Genomic DNA, 14,141 nt, shown 5'->3' with positions numbered 1-14,141 from the left:
AGACCGAGACAGGTAAATTTGAAAATTAGAAAGGAAGACTCAGAACACCTGAACTCAATGATACTGATGTTAAGTGTCTTTGTTTATGTAGCTTTCGGAACAGAAAAAAGACTGCCAGTGATCTTAAACATGAGATAAACAACCATGTACTAAATGACAGAAAAGTGTCCAGATCTACAGTATCAGTAACACTCAACAGAAATGGAATATTTTATCATATAGCAGTTAAAAATTCTTTACTTCTGTCTCCAAATATTGTCAAAAGACTGAAAGTTGCTAAAAAAGTACAAAAACTGGACTGTTGATTATTGAAAAAGGATGTTATGGACGGATGAGTCCAAATTTGAAATACTTGGTTGTATGTCCGGCGAAAAAAAGAGTGAAAGATACTTATTCTACTGAACAAAGGATCAGCACAAGTAACATTAGATGGTTATCCGTCATGGTATACCCAGTGATTTGCGAATTATTGATAAATAATTCTACAACCAATAAGATAATGACCCCAAACAATCACCCAACCTATGCGAAAATTACTTATTTGGGGAAGAAGCTGCTGGAGTCATTCAAAAGATGGAATGGCCCCTACAGAGCCCCGATCTTAACCCAATTGAGTAAATTTGGGATTTAATAGATCAAAAACTTGACAAATCAAAATTATTTCCCAAGAAACTATTGGAGTGTATAAGAGACACTAACGATATTTCAGAATACTGTCTTTCGTAGTTGATTGTACTTAATTTGAACGATTTTATTAACTGTTTATATCCATCAATATTAATATAAACTTGTAATGCTTTGCAATAAAGATCAGTTATATATATTTTTCATAATTGATTATTGATAAGTTCTTTAACTATATTACCGAAGCAAGACCTGGGATCTCAGTAACCTTCATTAATACATTAATAATAATATTAAATTAATGTAATCATCATCTCATTTTATTTTCCTTGTCTATTTTTGTTTTCAGATAACCCATTAAAGTATGATTATCCGTATTAGTTCGTAAAAAAGCCAATGATTGTTTAAACTTATCAAATTTCTTGCTATGTCATTATTTGATAAAATATTATGTATTTTAAGAAAAACCTTCATTTCTACAATGTAATATAAGAATTATATTAGCTTCAGTTTAATTAAAGTGTGTATTTTCTTATAGCAAAGCCGCACGGGCTATCTACTGTGTCCACCAAGAGGAATCGAACCCCTGAATTTAAATCCGTAAACCTAAACAGTGGGGACTAGCTTCATTAAAATCGTGACTCCCACACCCACGTTTTGTGCTACATTAAAGTGACTTTCGTTGAAAATTAAAATAGCCACAGCCATTAGCGTGTCTCATACTGACAGTTTCCTGCTATATTTAGTGATTCCCCATTATCAAAAGCCCCTGTTACTTGGTTGGTTTATGACCGTGACTCACAGTTCCCAGCTATTTGACAGACTATTAACGTGGATTGTTCTTCGATTACATTCATCACCATATATTGACCAACTTTTAACAATGGATATTTTATCTCAAAATCTGTGTTTCTACGTTTTAATAATTGGGAGATAAAAATTAAAGCTTTAAAGAAATCCCCTTTAAATTTATTGTTTAAAATTAAATACAAAGCTACACAATGGTCTATGTGTGCTCTGCTATCGAAACCTGGTTTCTAGCGGTGTAAGTCCGCAGACTTGCCGCTGTGCCACTGAATCTGTCAGATACTTACAGACAAGCTGATACAATATTGATGAGGTGATTTGCTACCCTGTTAAATGGTTGAAACATTAAGTAATGAAGTGCTGCGAGAATTTTTCTGTTTCAGTGAGAAAGTTCAAAGGTCTCTTCTTTGAAATGATGTTACTTTAACATTACATCGTTTAACAATCTCCATACACAAAAATAACTCCTTCTAAAGAGCTGTGACAATTTCCTCAACTCTTAATTACCTGGAGCGATACTGCACTAGCCAAAGCTCCGAAATTCATTCTTATAAAAAACTAATAACACACCGATGTTAGTTGGCTTTTGTTGTTTTTCTATTTTTTAACGACCACTAATTGATTAAAAAATGTTTATTATAGTTTCAAAGTACTTGTAAACTGGAAATAGTCAGTGGTAATTCAGTCATGCAAGACTGGAATATTATTTGATTAAAATATATATAGTATACGAGACCTGCTTTAGTTCTGCATTAGTTTGTATCTTACATTTAAAATAGTTTAAGCCATTTAAGAATTCTTAAAACGAGTATCAAGAAACGACAACACTTGAACATTTATTTTTGGTATGTTGCCTCAATCCACGTGATTTGTTAAAACGTGTTATAAGTAAACGACAACATTTTTCGGTATAATAAAGAATACACGATATGCCAAAAAATTGTAGTGCTTTTCTATAGGTAGATTTCCAAAATATTAATGGAAAACATTATTTGTTTGTTTTATTCCGAGTAATTATTAAGGGTTCGAATTTAGTGATGAACAGGTAGACAATTACAACAAACAGTTTTCTCTTATTATTGAGCTATATTTCAGAAACGAATGTTCCATCATTACATACCATAGAGAACTTGGTGTTGACTTTGCTTTTTCTAAGCCCCCCGCTAGTACAGCGGTATGTCTTCGAATTTACAACGCTAAAAATCAGGGGTTCGATTCCCTTCGGTGGGCTGAGCAGATAGCCCGATGTGGCTTTGCTATAAGAAAAACACACACAAAAAAAAACACACACGCTTTTTCTAAACATGTCATCAACGTGAAATGTGGTTTCAACAAGATGGAGCCACCAGGCATACAGCACTAGTAACAATGGTAATGTTGAGTGAATTGTTCCTAAACAGGGTAATTTCTCGTAATGGACACAGAAATTGCCCCCCACGATCCTAGAATTTATCAGTAGTAAACTCTCTTATGTGGGGTTACATAAAGGACAGACCGAATATCCACAAACCACGGATACTATCGAATCTAAAGGATGACATAACGACAGAAAATTGTTTGTTTTGAATTTCGAGCAAAGCTTTTTGAGGGCTATCTGCGCTATCCGCCCCTAATTTAGCAGTGTAAGACTAGAGGGAAGGCAGCTAGTCATCACCACCCACCGCCGACTCTCGGGCTACTCTTTCACCAACGAATAGCGGGATTGATCGTCACATTATAAAGCCCCCATGGCTGAAAGGGCGAGAATGTTTGGTGTGACAGGTATTCGAACCCGCGACCTTCAGATTACGAGTAGAATGCCTTAACCCGCCTGGCCATGCCGGGTCTACAACAGAAATAAATGGCTTTAGGTGTGAAACTTTGACCTCTGAAATGAGAGATAACAACCTCAGCGCACACCCATGTGGACATCTACCGAATATCATTTTTCTTACTTAATAGTTATAAGAAACCTCACTGAGCTAAAGTTTTATAAATAATAAACATATTATACCAACAGTTTTGTTGTCGATTATTGCATTTTTAAATCCCCACACGTTTTTTGGCAGACCCTGTTCAAGTAATCCCAACTACGACAAAAGATGATAACAATAAACACATCACCAAATAAAAACATTGAATCACAATAATAATTGTATTTGTATCATGGCAGCCAGTGCATATACAAACTACCTAAACCAAATGCCAATTTGTATTACATGCAATTATTAAATTTCTATAATGTATCTCTTTCACAGCTAGTGCTAGTGTGACTACGTATTAGCTGGACATAGTTTTAATTGATACGATTTCTTATTAGCCTCGACATCACCGATGAATTCTTATGATTACTTATTAACCTTTGTGCTAAATTCAACAAATAACTACTTATTAAGTTTAATGTTGGTATTATTATTATTACTTATTAGCTTAACGTAGCTTTGCGTGTTTGTTTGTTTTTGAATTTCACGCAAAGCTGTTTTGTTGTCATGCAGAAGTACGTTTGATTGGCGAGCAGTTTGGCACGAAGAGCATCACCAGCGGTGTTTTCATGAACTCTTTAGTCACGTGGACTGGGCTTGTAGAAAGGATGTCTATAGACTAGAAAGGATTAAACGAAATGTTACAACGATTGAAAGACCAATTGGTAATAATATTTTTTCCATATTCTTTTCTGAACAAGTTGTTCATTACCACTAAAACAAATAAACAAACTATATTTAAATAAAAGAGTAACTTACACCATTCACAGAGAACTGGATTTTTGATATTCTTCATACTAGTTTTCCGTTCAAAATGGAATTAGTTATGTTTTAACAGAACATTTCTTTATATACATTTATAACTAAAGAAATCTTTTTGCAGTTATTTTTCACTTTTAACGTAAAATGACTTTGAAAACATAGTGTAACACTTTTCTAAAAATTCATTTTCTGGGTTTGTTTGTTTTTTTCAGAAAAAAATGCTGAAATTAAACTCACTACGATAACTTCAAGTATATACCTGAAGGAAAACAACAATAATATGAAATCGTTAAATATAAGATCAAATATGTGAAAACAACAATAATATCAAGAGTAACATAAATAATTAAATTAATAAAACGTTACAATATTAAATGTGATACCATTAATTAAATTCATAAAAAATTACAGTATCAGTAAGCAAATTTATAGTGTTACAATGTCAAATATAAAATCAATAAACAAGTTTGTAAGAAGTAACAAGTGTATTACTAATAACACAGGTCTGCGAATTTAAAATTCATAAAAGTTGTTTCGGTTTTAATGACGAATTTTCTGTAACTTATCTACGCAGATTTTGAAAATAATGTTCTTTTTTTTCTTCTATCACGTAAGGATTTTTCATAAATCATGAAGAAATAAAACTCTTACTTAGATCAAATTGTTCTATTTACCACGATAAACATTTTTATTATTATCTTTATTAACAAACATACTGTGTGTGTTTTCTTTTCTTTTAGCAAAGCCACAGCGGGCTACCTACTGAGCCCACCGAGGTGAATCAAACCTCCTGATTTTAGCGTTATAAATCAGTAGAGTTATCGCTGTACTAGCGGGAGGCTTTTACGAAGGAAGATATCTAATTTCCTCGCAGAAATACTAACGTCCGAAGTTAATTCACTGAAGTTAAACAGTTTGGAATGTTCAAAGTATTTCAACGTTTCTAGTCACATTTTTGCAGTTTTCCGATGAATAATCTTTAGACGAATTTCTAGAAAGTTCAGTTGAGCCAACAAATTGAAGAAAATGGAAGAATATTGATGGCAAACAAATATCCTGATTTTGCGTGTGAAATCTACTTCTTCTGGTCCCAAAATTACGTATCGTGGTCTTTTTGTTTTTAAGTATTGTGTCTGTAACATCCGTTTTCAATGACCAGCAGTAATCAAACATCATGTTGATGTTTCACCTTCCCTAATATTTCTTTTCCATTTTTTTTATGTCTTGATGGAATCTTTCACCCTTTTCCTTCACTGACAGCATTAAATATTTTAGGGAAATAGTCAACATGTGAGTTTAAGAAACGAACTTTAAAGTTAATATTACAGCTCAACTCTCTGAATTTATTGAACATGTTACTGACAATAGTTTCATAATTTGGGTCCTTGTTCTTTCAAAAAAAAATTGTCAATAACATCTTTAAAGGCAATCCACGCTTATTTTTTCATCTTTTCTCATTGTCCTTTCTCACTGTTCATCCGATGTCAATCTCCTAGTCTGAGGCCCAACAGAAATCCTATCTTTAAGTTTTGCTTCTGATCGAGATAGGAATTGTCTGCATAGAAACTTGAAACAACCAACCACTACTTTTATCTAATGTTTTTACTGCTTCCTCAAGTCCAGTCAAGTAAACTTTAAGGTTCAATGTTTTTCGATCTTGGTACCAGGCTGACTCTGTGTGGCCATTGCTTCTTTATCTGATGCTAATTTCATGATTTGCTGTTCCATTCACACAAACAACCTGGAGACATTGTATAACCGGATTGCTAACCCATCAACATATAACGGACTTCTAAGTCTCCACAAAGTAGACAACTATGTTCTTTGTATTTGATTTGATTAAGAAAACCTTTCGAGATTTTCATACACTTCCTTCAAGTGAATCGAATGAACAATAGGAATAACTGCACATATTATGTGTTAACTATTGTGAAATAAAAGAGCTTTTAGACTTCTTTTAGAGGAATCAATGAACAACCGTCACACTCACTTATTACATAGACTTCAGAACCTGACATTTGTATTAATTCAATAATATTGTTGCAATAAACCGGTAAATCTCCTTGTGAAAAGCATAGTATACACTTTTCCTCACGATTTATGTACCAGTAAAATGATGTCCCTTGAGGAAGTAAATTCTCAGCTCGAGCGAAGTCTGGACCCCAGAATCTCTGAAAAATCCTTTAAAAGGCCCAAATCTTTCACCAAATCATTAATTTCGCCATGTTGAAAACTTGTGGTTTAACAGATATTTCAAATTGAAAAAGTCCTTATCATCATTTATATAGGCATCAGGTTCAGAATCATATGAAGCTATATCAAATGTCTCTGATGGAGTAGGTACAGATACATCAGGTGTAATAGGATATTGAAGGTTCGAATAAGAAATTTCCTTTTTTCCGAGTGTTGTAGTCTTGCACATTACACGAATAAAAATTTCAATCATCTCTGTGGTTTTTTGGGTCATATTAGATCACTGGAATTCCAAAAGACAAAGACTTTTTTTGTTTACCTTTAGTCTATTGTCTTCGACATAAACGATGCAAACTTTGTGTGGAAGAAAGGACTTGTTTTGGTTCTCAAGTTTTATTTCAAAAAAACGCGTAATATGCTTTTCTAATGAATTCTGTAATGTTTTGCCTTTGTTTCTTTACAATAAATTTGCTGCCACATACGTTGGCATAACGACGAATAAGTAATATTAAAAAAGAACAAAATAATGTTAAAGTGCAAGCACAAACAAATAATACCCACAAATGATACGTCATGCGAATTGTTAACCTTTTACATACCAACGGTGTGTTTAGCTTGGGTTCTAGAACGATTGATAAGGCTCCCACGTCGCGATTGATCTAAAGAAATCTATAGCTAGTATAGTCAACATTTAAAACATAACAGATATGATCCTATTTCAATAAAAAAGATTCACTTAAGTAAAGGAAAATATAACGTTTTGTGAAAATTCCGTACGTGATGGAGAAAAATGGATATGCTTTTCGGATTCACCGTACAGAATTTACTGTAGAACATGTAAAACTTTCAAGCCTATAAAATCATCGCAGGCCTGTGTAATCATATTTGTAAATATAGTAGTCAAGTATAAACAAACCACTTAAAATTTAATAAATAATAATATAAAAGAAACAATCAAGTCTTTAGAAATAAATAGTCAAATGTAAAAACTACGGCTTAAAGGGTGGGCATGTTTGGTATGACGGGTTATTCGAACCTGCGAGTTACCAGTTGAGGTACCATAACCACCTGGCCATCCGGTCCGCATAAATAGAAACTATTAACTCTATAAAAAACAATATTAGAGAATTACAACTTCCCATTCTCTTCTTGAAATTAATAACATTTATTTTAATTAAGTGTAAAATATAAACAATGAATTATATATAGTGATGTGTTTTACATCTTTTTTAATCTTTAAGACATTACTGGTTTCAGACAAAGTAATTGTGAACAACTAGCAATACTTACATGCAGTGTAACAACGTGAGTTGAACTTATGGTCCTTTCGAAACAACTGTAATTCAGTTCAAGTTATGTTAAAGTATTTAGAAAAAAAACCTTTTCCAAACATCTATCATTTATTTCACTCTTTATTCCTAAAGGTGATCCTGGATCATTTTTGCCAGGAACTGTGGCACACAGTTTACTAAGAAATGTTGAACCTAGTAAGAACTATCGAGTCACGAAGCGAGGAATCATGAATGAATGTTGTCATAGCTCCGTGGGCTGTTCCTGGGAAGAATATGCAGAATATTGTCCTCTTAACAGAAGAATACGAAACTAGCCGGAAATTATCTAAATGATAAAGTGACGTTTATTGCAGTGGGCAAAGAAAACTACGAAGCTACCTTATTGTTAATATTAGTAACTTCCATAACTTATTGAAAAAGACAGCTATCAGAAATGTTTTGAATATATAGCAAAATATAAAGATGTAAGCAGAATTTAGAAACAAATGTTTCAATATTAATTTATTCGTCGTAACAGTGATAAGTGTGGAAACTGGTATTTCCTATGAATAAAGTCTTATTTTAAAATGTATGTCTGGTTTAGTGATTCGTAAGTAGGAAAACAATCAATTGTTTATACTTTACGATAAAAGAACGAAAACAGTGCTCGACTTGTAACGTCTTTAACAAGAGGAATTCTAAATAAAATGAACGAAGTGTACATTATATATATATATATGTGTGTGTGTGTGTGTATGTATAAACTTACTTAGAATTCAGTTGTCCCACTGATTGGTCACTAATTTAATCTAAATTGAAAGTTACCAATAGTTTTGCTTAAAACAAATATTAACAGCAAATTAAAAACCAACTTCACCAATGATTGATGAAGATAGCATTTGTCATAGGACGAAGCAGAATGATAAAAGCACTCTGAAAACATTATATTATACTCAACTATGGCGTACGTTGTTGTTCACATATCATAAATTTTTATTACATAATAATAAAAAATTTAATTTTTATTTACAGTATGACTGTGACTCTACACAAGTGTATTCATTAAAACATTCTCAGAACGTTCCACTTGCTCGTTATTGTTTACAAGTGGTACGAAATTGTTATTTATTTTAACAATGCAAACAACATTCCTTTCCGTATCCCCCGTACTCCTACCAATTGAAGTCAACAAAATGTTGTCTAATGAAGTACTTCTTTATGAAGTACTTTAAAACACCTTGTGAAAAATAGTAAAATAATTTTTATTGATCTATTCATTTACTAAACATTTAATTGTTGTTATTGGTGCATTTAGAGAAATAGTATAACAAATATTGCTAATATTGCAAGTATTCGACAAGTATAATAACAGTGCCAGATGTAACCAATTATTTCCAGTATAATAACGTCACTAGTCTAACTAGAAGTATCATAGTGTGACAACTCAATATAAAAACCTTACAAGTGTAATAGTTACTGACATATTCAGTTATTCCTAGTGTAAGAACCACAATACAATGATAGTTGTTATAAGTATACAGAACACCTCTGACCTAACAGTTGATACTAGCGTAGTTACAGAACTAAGTTAATAAACTTCACTGTTGATAATTGATACTGGCACACTCACTTATTCTTATTGCAAGAACTCTACCACTAGTACAACAGTTGTAATAATATCTAATTTATTCTTAATGGCAGGAATACACTTGCTTTATCGTCACTATTGATACATTCGGCTATTCTTAATAAATAGTGTTGTTACTGTTTTTAGCCCAAAATCACCTAACGTGCTGTCCGCGTTCTGTCCACCGCGAGGATTCAAGCATAGAATTTTATCATTGTAACGTAATGAATGAAGACACAGAAATAATATAATAGTCCGTTTTAAAATATTTTGTTTTATGGTTATTTAGAAGGTTTGAAGAATATATTACGATCACCAAGTGTAACTATCCTATTTTACTCTTTTAACAAGTTTATAAAACCATATTTCACAAAATTTGATTCATTTGTATTGCCATATGGTGATCAATCTTAAATCTATTTCGTTTCAGAATTTTGGCATACATTCTCAAAAATCGTTTTCAATTTGAACGCAATAATTTATTGTCATTCTGTTTATACCGTTACTAAAAACCTGAAATAAAAGTGATGAGGAAGAATTTCATTTCTCACCTTAGAATTAACTGATTTCACCTTCATATATAAATAAGATTATTTCCGTTAATACTGGAAATTTGGTTCTTTTGTACAATAAAGCTCCAATGTGTTCAGAAAATAATTAACAAAATTTGGCATGAATTTGGGAAGACTTAATTCAAAAATATGAGTGAAAATAATAACAAATTAAATGAAAACGCCTGGATTTAATAATGAAATAAACATTTAAGTCTTAAAACACTTTCATTTTAGATATTTCGGGTAGATATGCGATGCCTAATAACACCAATAGAGATGATCGCAAGACTGATTACAAACTTTTATCTAAGACTACATTCTTGGAAGTGTTCATTTTCTAATCGTTAAATTAAATCAAACTTTTACATCGGTATTTAAATCTTGAAGACCTTGGACGGTCAGATACTATATATGATTTTTTCTTCTTTCTGTACTGGTATTGTTATGTGTTTCATACTTGCATTTAATAAGATGGTTTAGATGAATGTCTACTAGTTTCGGATTTTCACTTTCCTTTTCATTACCAGGTTCGTTTATGTTATCTGGTTATATCTGTTTTTAGACTAAATTTACAGCGTGGTTCTATTTTGTGGTGTTGGTGGAATAATTGGTAATTGAGTTATTTGAAGAAATAAGGTGTTCAGTGGCTATTTTGATGATTGGTGCGTCTTCTATTTAGCTGGTGTACTTCTTGGTACTCTGTAAGCAGCAGTATTTGGTTTTGGATAGCTTGTATTTTATTTTTTGTGTTTTGTATCAGGATGGGTGTGTATATTCTAGTACTGGTGTGATATATGTTGTGTAGAGTTTGATAATGTTTTTAAGCAACGTGTCTTTGTTTCTACCTGACAGACCCTTGACATAACACTATGTAACAAAATTTTTACTTTTTCTTGTTCCTGGGCAGAAAGTGCTATTTCCCAATTGCTTATGCCTAAAGTAAATGGAAAGAACCTAGTTTTCTCTTCAAACATTGCTTTTGTGACCTGAGTAGTGAAATTTTCAAATTTACCCATTTTCTAGAACATTTCAGGTAGGTTCAGTGTTGAGTAGCTGATAGAGAATTTTATCAAACTTACAAAATTTACAAGAATGTTGTAGATCTTACATGCATTTTCTAGAATGTTGTAAAACTTACGAGAATTTTCAAGAACATTTTAGAATTTGCTAGAACTTTCCATAGTAAAATATATACAACCACTCACCACTTCAGTTTAGTTCTAGCTGCCTAAGTGAACACATAGACCTCATTTCACCTGCGAGCACTGCATAAAAACTCTAGAAGGTAACACGGACAATGTTTGCTTGCTTAAATAGTAAGATTTTATATTATAGAAATTTTAGACCTTTCAAAATTTATATATCTTTAATTTCTTTTTTTTAACTTCCAGTAGTGTATAAAAAATATCACATATAAAATAGACCCAGCATGGCCAGATGGGTTAAGGCGTTCAATTCGTAATCTCAGGGTCGCGGGTTCGAATTCCCGTCGCGCCAAACATGCTTGCCCTTTCAGCCGTGGAAGCGTTATAATGTGACAGTCAATCCCACTATTCGTTGGTAAAAGAGTAGCCCAAGAATGGCGGTGGGTAGTGATGACTAGCTGCTTTACACTGCTAAATTAGAGACAGCTAGCGCAGATAGCCCTCGAGTAGCTTTCCGCGAATTTCAAAAAAACAAACACACATATAAGATATTTTGCATGAATCTCTTACACATTAGTTGAGGATGATATAAATTTATTCTTCATAATAACAATTTTATTTTGTTCTTTTGCAGGATGGTACAGAGGGAAAAGGAAGCCATGAAGTTCGTCATTCCAAGAATTTGGCGTGATTCCACTGACCAGTCAAGCAATGGCTGCTTCTGCATAGTGGACCCTTCCAAACGTCAGGCTGGCAAGAATGCGTCTACTATCATGTATCCGGACCTTCCATCATCCATCGCCCCATTGCCACACTGCCCTGAGCTCCCTGTACCCACTCCGCCAGAGAGATAGCAACCATTCTCAGAAGAGAGCAGCAAATCAGAAGAGGAGGTAGACGTTGAAGTTCCAGATTACAGCTGGTGAGAGAAACTCATACTACCCCAACCAAAGATACCTCAATGACTTGATCAGAGATCTTGGTCTAACAAAGTCGAATACCGATACCATATTTGGGGGCTGATCCGTGAAAGTTATTTACATTACAGTTGCAAATCTCAAATAACTACTCACTTTTAAACATTTTTGTTCATTTTTGTGTAACCTTAGTATAAATACATGTAAATCTTGATTCATATGTTGTTTTATTCAGATCTTATGTGAATAAAAATATGCAAATGTGCCTGTTTTTACGTAGAAAATAGGTTAATTTCTAAATTTCATTATCCAGATCACAAAAGCAAAGTTTGAAGGGAATAATGGCCATTTTCTGTACTTTTACAACATAAGAAATTAAGAAATAACAATACCATCCAGGAACAAAATTTGTGTTACATAGTGTTATAGTTAATATCAAGCAGCATATAATACAATATTTAACAATATGTTTGAACTAAGAAATAAAACATGCAGTCTAACCATACAATATATAATATTACAAATAAGTTTTCAGAGTTTTATGTACAGTTTTGTACTCGTATTTGTTTGCATTCTGTCACTAACTGCTATAAAGGGTCTACTATACTTCTTTTTCTCTCCGACAGGACCAAAGATTAGATTAAGCCTCTTTTTTATTCATGGATTATTTCTTTTCTTCACTGAAATTATACATTTGATTATCAATAAAACCAGGTTTTAAGCCACGCAATACATAACTGTTGACATGTGTTTATTCATCAAGTACACATGTACAAAAAAAATTAACTACAGGTGGCAGCGCTTATCTCAATATTCTTAACACTCCCACTTAATTTTAAGTTTTACACAAACTTACAATTACTGTCAATAATCTTAAAGTTATTCTAAATGTTTTACAATTACTTTCAATCTGTTATTATAATCGTCACTTTATCTGGTTAATTTATCCATTGGTGCCAGTCCAACATTATCTCTGAACCTTTCAAATGCATTTCTAGCAAGTGACTTTGTAAGAACATCAGCAGTCATACTGTTTGTGGGACAATATTCCAGTTTTGCTGATTCGTTCTGCACACATTGGCGAATGAAATGGTAACGAATATCAATGTATTTTGTTCTTGCATGACCCACTGGATTCTGTGCCATTGCGATTGTTCCTTGGTTATCTTCCATGATACGAACAGGGTTATCAACTTCGAAACCTATTTCTTGCAGTAGTCTTCTCAACCATACTGTTTCCTGTGCTGCAAGACTCAAGGCTATATACTCTGCCTCTGAGGTGGACAGGGCCACCGTGGATTGCTTTTTGCTAATCCAACTTACAGCTGCTCCTGCTTAAATGAAGATATTTCCTGATGTGGTCATCCTATCATCCAGGTCTCCAGCAAAATCTGCAACTGAGTAACCAGTAATGATGTCTCCTGGTACCTTTTCAAACTTAAGACTAAGATCAAATGTTCCTTTCAAGTAACGTGGGATTCTCTTTGCTGTTGTCAAATGAGCACAATATTTCGATATTGCTCCCACTGCATATGCAATATCTGGTCTTGTTCCCATTGAAGCATACAGAAGTCTGCCTACCAACGACTGGTACAAACTGCGGTCAACCTGAGTGCTAACACCATCATCATTCTGCAGTTTCACGTTTACATCTGATGGAGTTGCAACTGCCTTACACTTAGTTATTCCAAATTTCACCAGCATAGTTTGGATATACTGTCTTTGATTTAACCATACACAGCCATTCTTTTCATCCTAAACAACACTGAGTCCAAGGATGTAATGGAGCTTTCCAAGGTCTTTTATGCGGAATTTTTCCTTCAGTGCTTCCATTATAGAGATCATTTCATCATCACTATCAGCAACCAAAATAATATCATCCACATATACTGCAACTATTGCTAGATTTTTACCTTTCCGTATGTAAACACATGGATCTGCTAAACTCTGAACCAATTCCAGTTCCATCATCTGTTCATGAAATGATTTGTTCCAACAGCATGGTGACTGTTTTAATCCATACAGTAATTTTTTTCAGTTTACACACAAGGTTTTCCTTCCTTGGAACAGCGTAGCCTTCCGGTTGTTCCATGTATATCTCTTCATCCAGATTTCCATTCAGAAATGCAGTTATGACATCCATCTGGTGAATTTTTTCAAGTTGTTCTGCACACCAAATGCAATCAAGGAGCGAATTGACGCATAGCGCACCACTGGAGAGAAGGTTTCCTCCTAGTCCATACCATAATTCTGCGAGTAACCTTTGGCTACCAGCCTACT

General features: G+C 33.4%; 3 protein-coding genes across 3 annotated transcripts in view; 1 reads left to right on the top strand and 2 right to left on the bottom strand.

Annotated features, from left to right (window-relative positions):
• The window catches only part of LOC143231533 (insulin-like peptide 7), a 30,154-nt gene extending 21,948 nt beyond the window's left edge, over positions 1 to 8,206 (top strand). The window contains exons 3-4 of the mRNA XM_076466055.1: positions 3,906 to 4,057; positions 7,772 to 8,206. Coding sequence (XP_076322170.1) covers positions 3,906 to 4,057; positions 7,772 to 7,953 — 334 coding nt within the window. The 3' untranslated portion in view covers positions 7,954 to 8,206. The remainder of the gene's footprint in view (positions 1 to 3,905; positions 4,058 to 7,771) is intronic.
• LOC143232493 (spondin-1-like) overlaps positions 1 to 14,141 on the bottom strand; it is a 481,016-nt gene that overhangs the window by 99,183 nt on the left and 367,692 nt on the right. The gene's annotated exons all lie outside the window — the stretch shown is intronic.
• Positions 13,197 to 13,565, bottom strand: LOC143231379 (uncharacterized). The gene has a single exon (XM_076465924.1). It carries the CDS (start codon positions 13,563 to 13,565, stop codon positions 13,197 to 13,199), a length of 369 nt encoding a protein of 122 aa, XP_076322039.1.

The sequence above is a fragment of the Tachypleus tridentatus genome, chromosome 11 (genome assembly GCF_004210375.1).
Source record: "Tachypleus tridentatus isolate NWPU-2018 chromosome 11, ASM421037v1, whole genome shotgun sequence".
Taxonomy (NCBI): Eukaryota; Metazoa; Arthropoda; class Merostomata; order Xiphosura; family Limulidae; genus Tachypleus; species Tachypleus tridentatus.
Note: the sequence above shows the minus strand (reverse complement) of the source record. Positions and strands in the feature narration are given on the sequence as shown.

Excerpts from the sequence above, each read along its gene's own strand:
- LOC143231379 (XM_076465924.1), bottom strand. The coding sequence starts at position 13,565 with ATGCTGGTGAAATTTGGAATAACTAAGTGTAAGGCAGTTGCAACTCCA.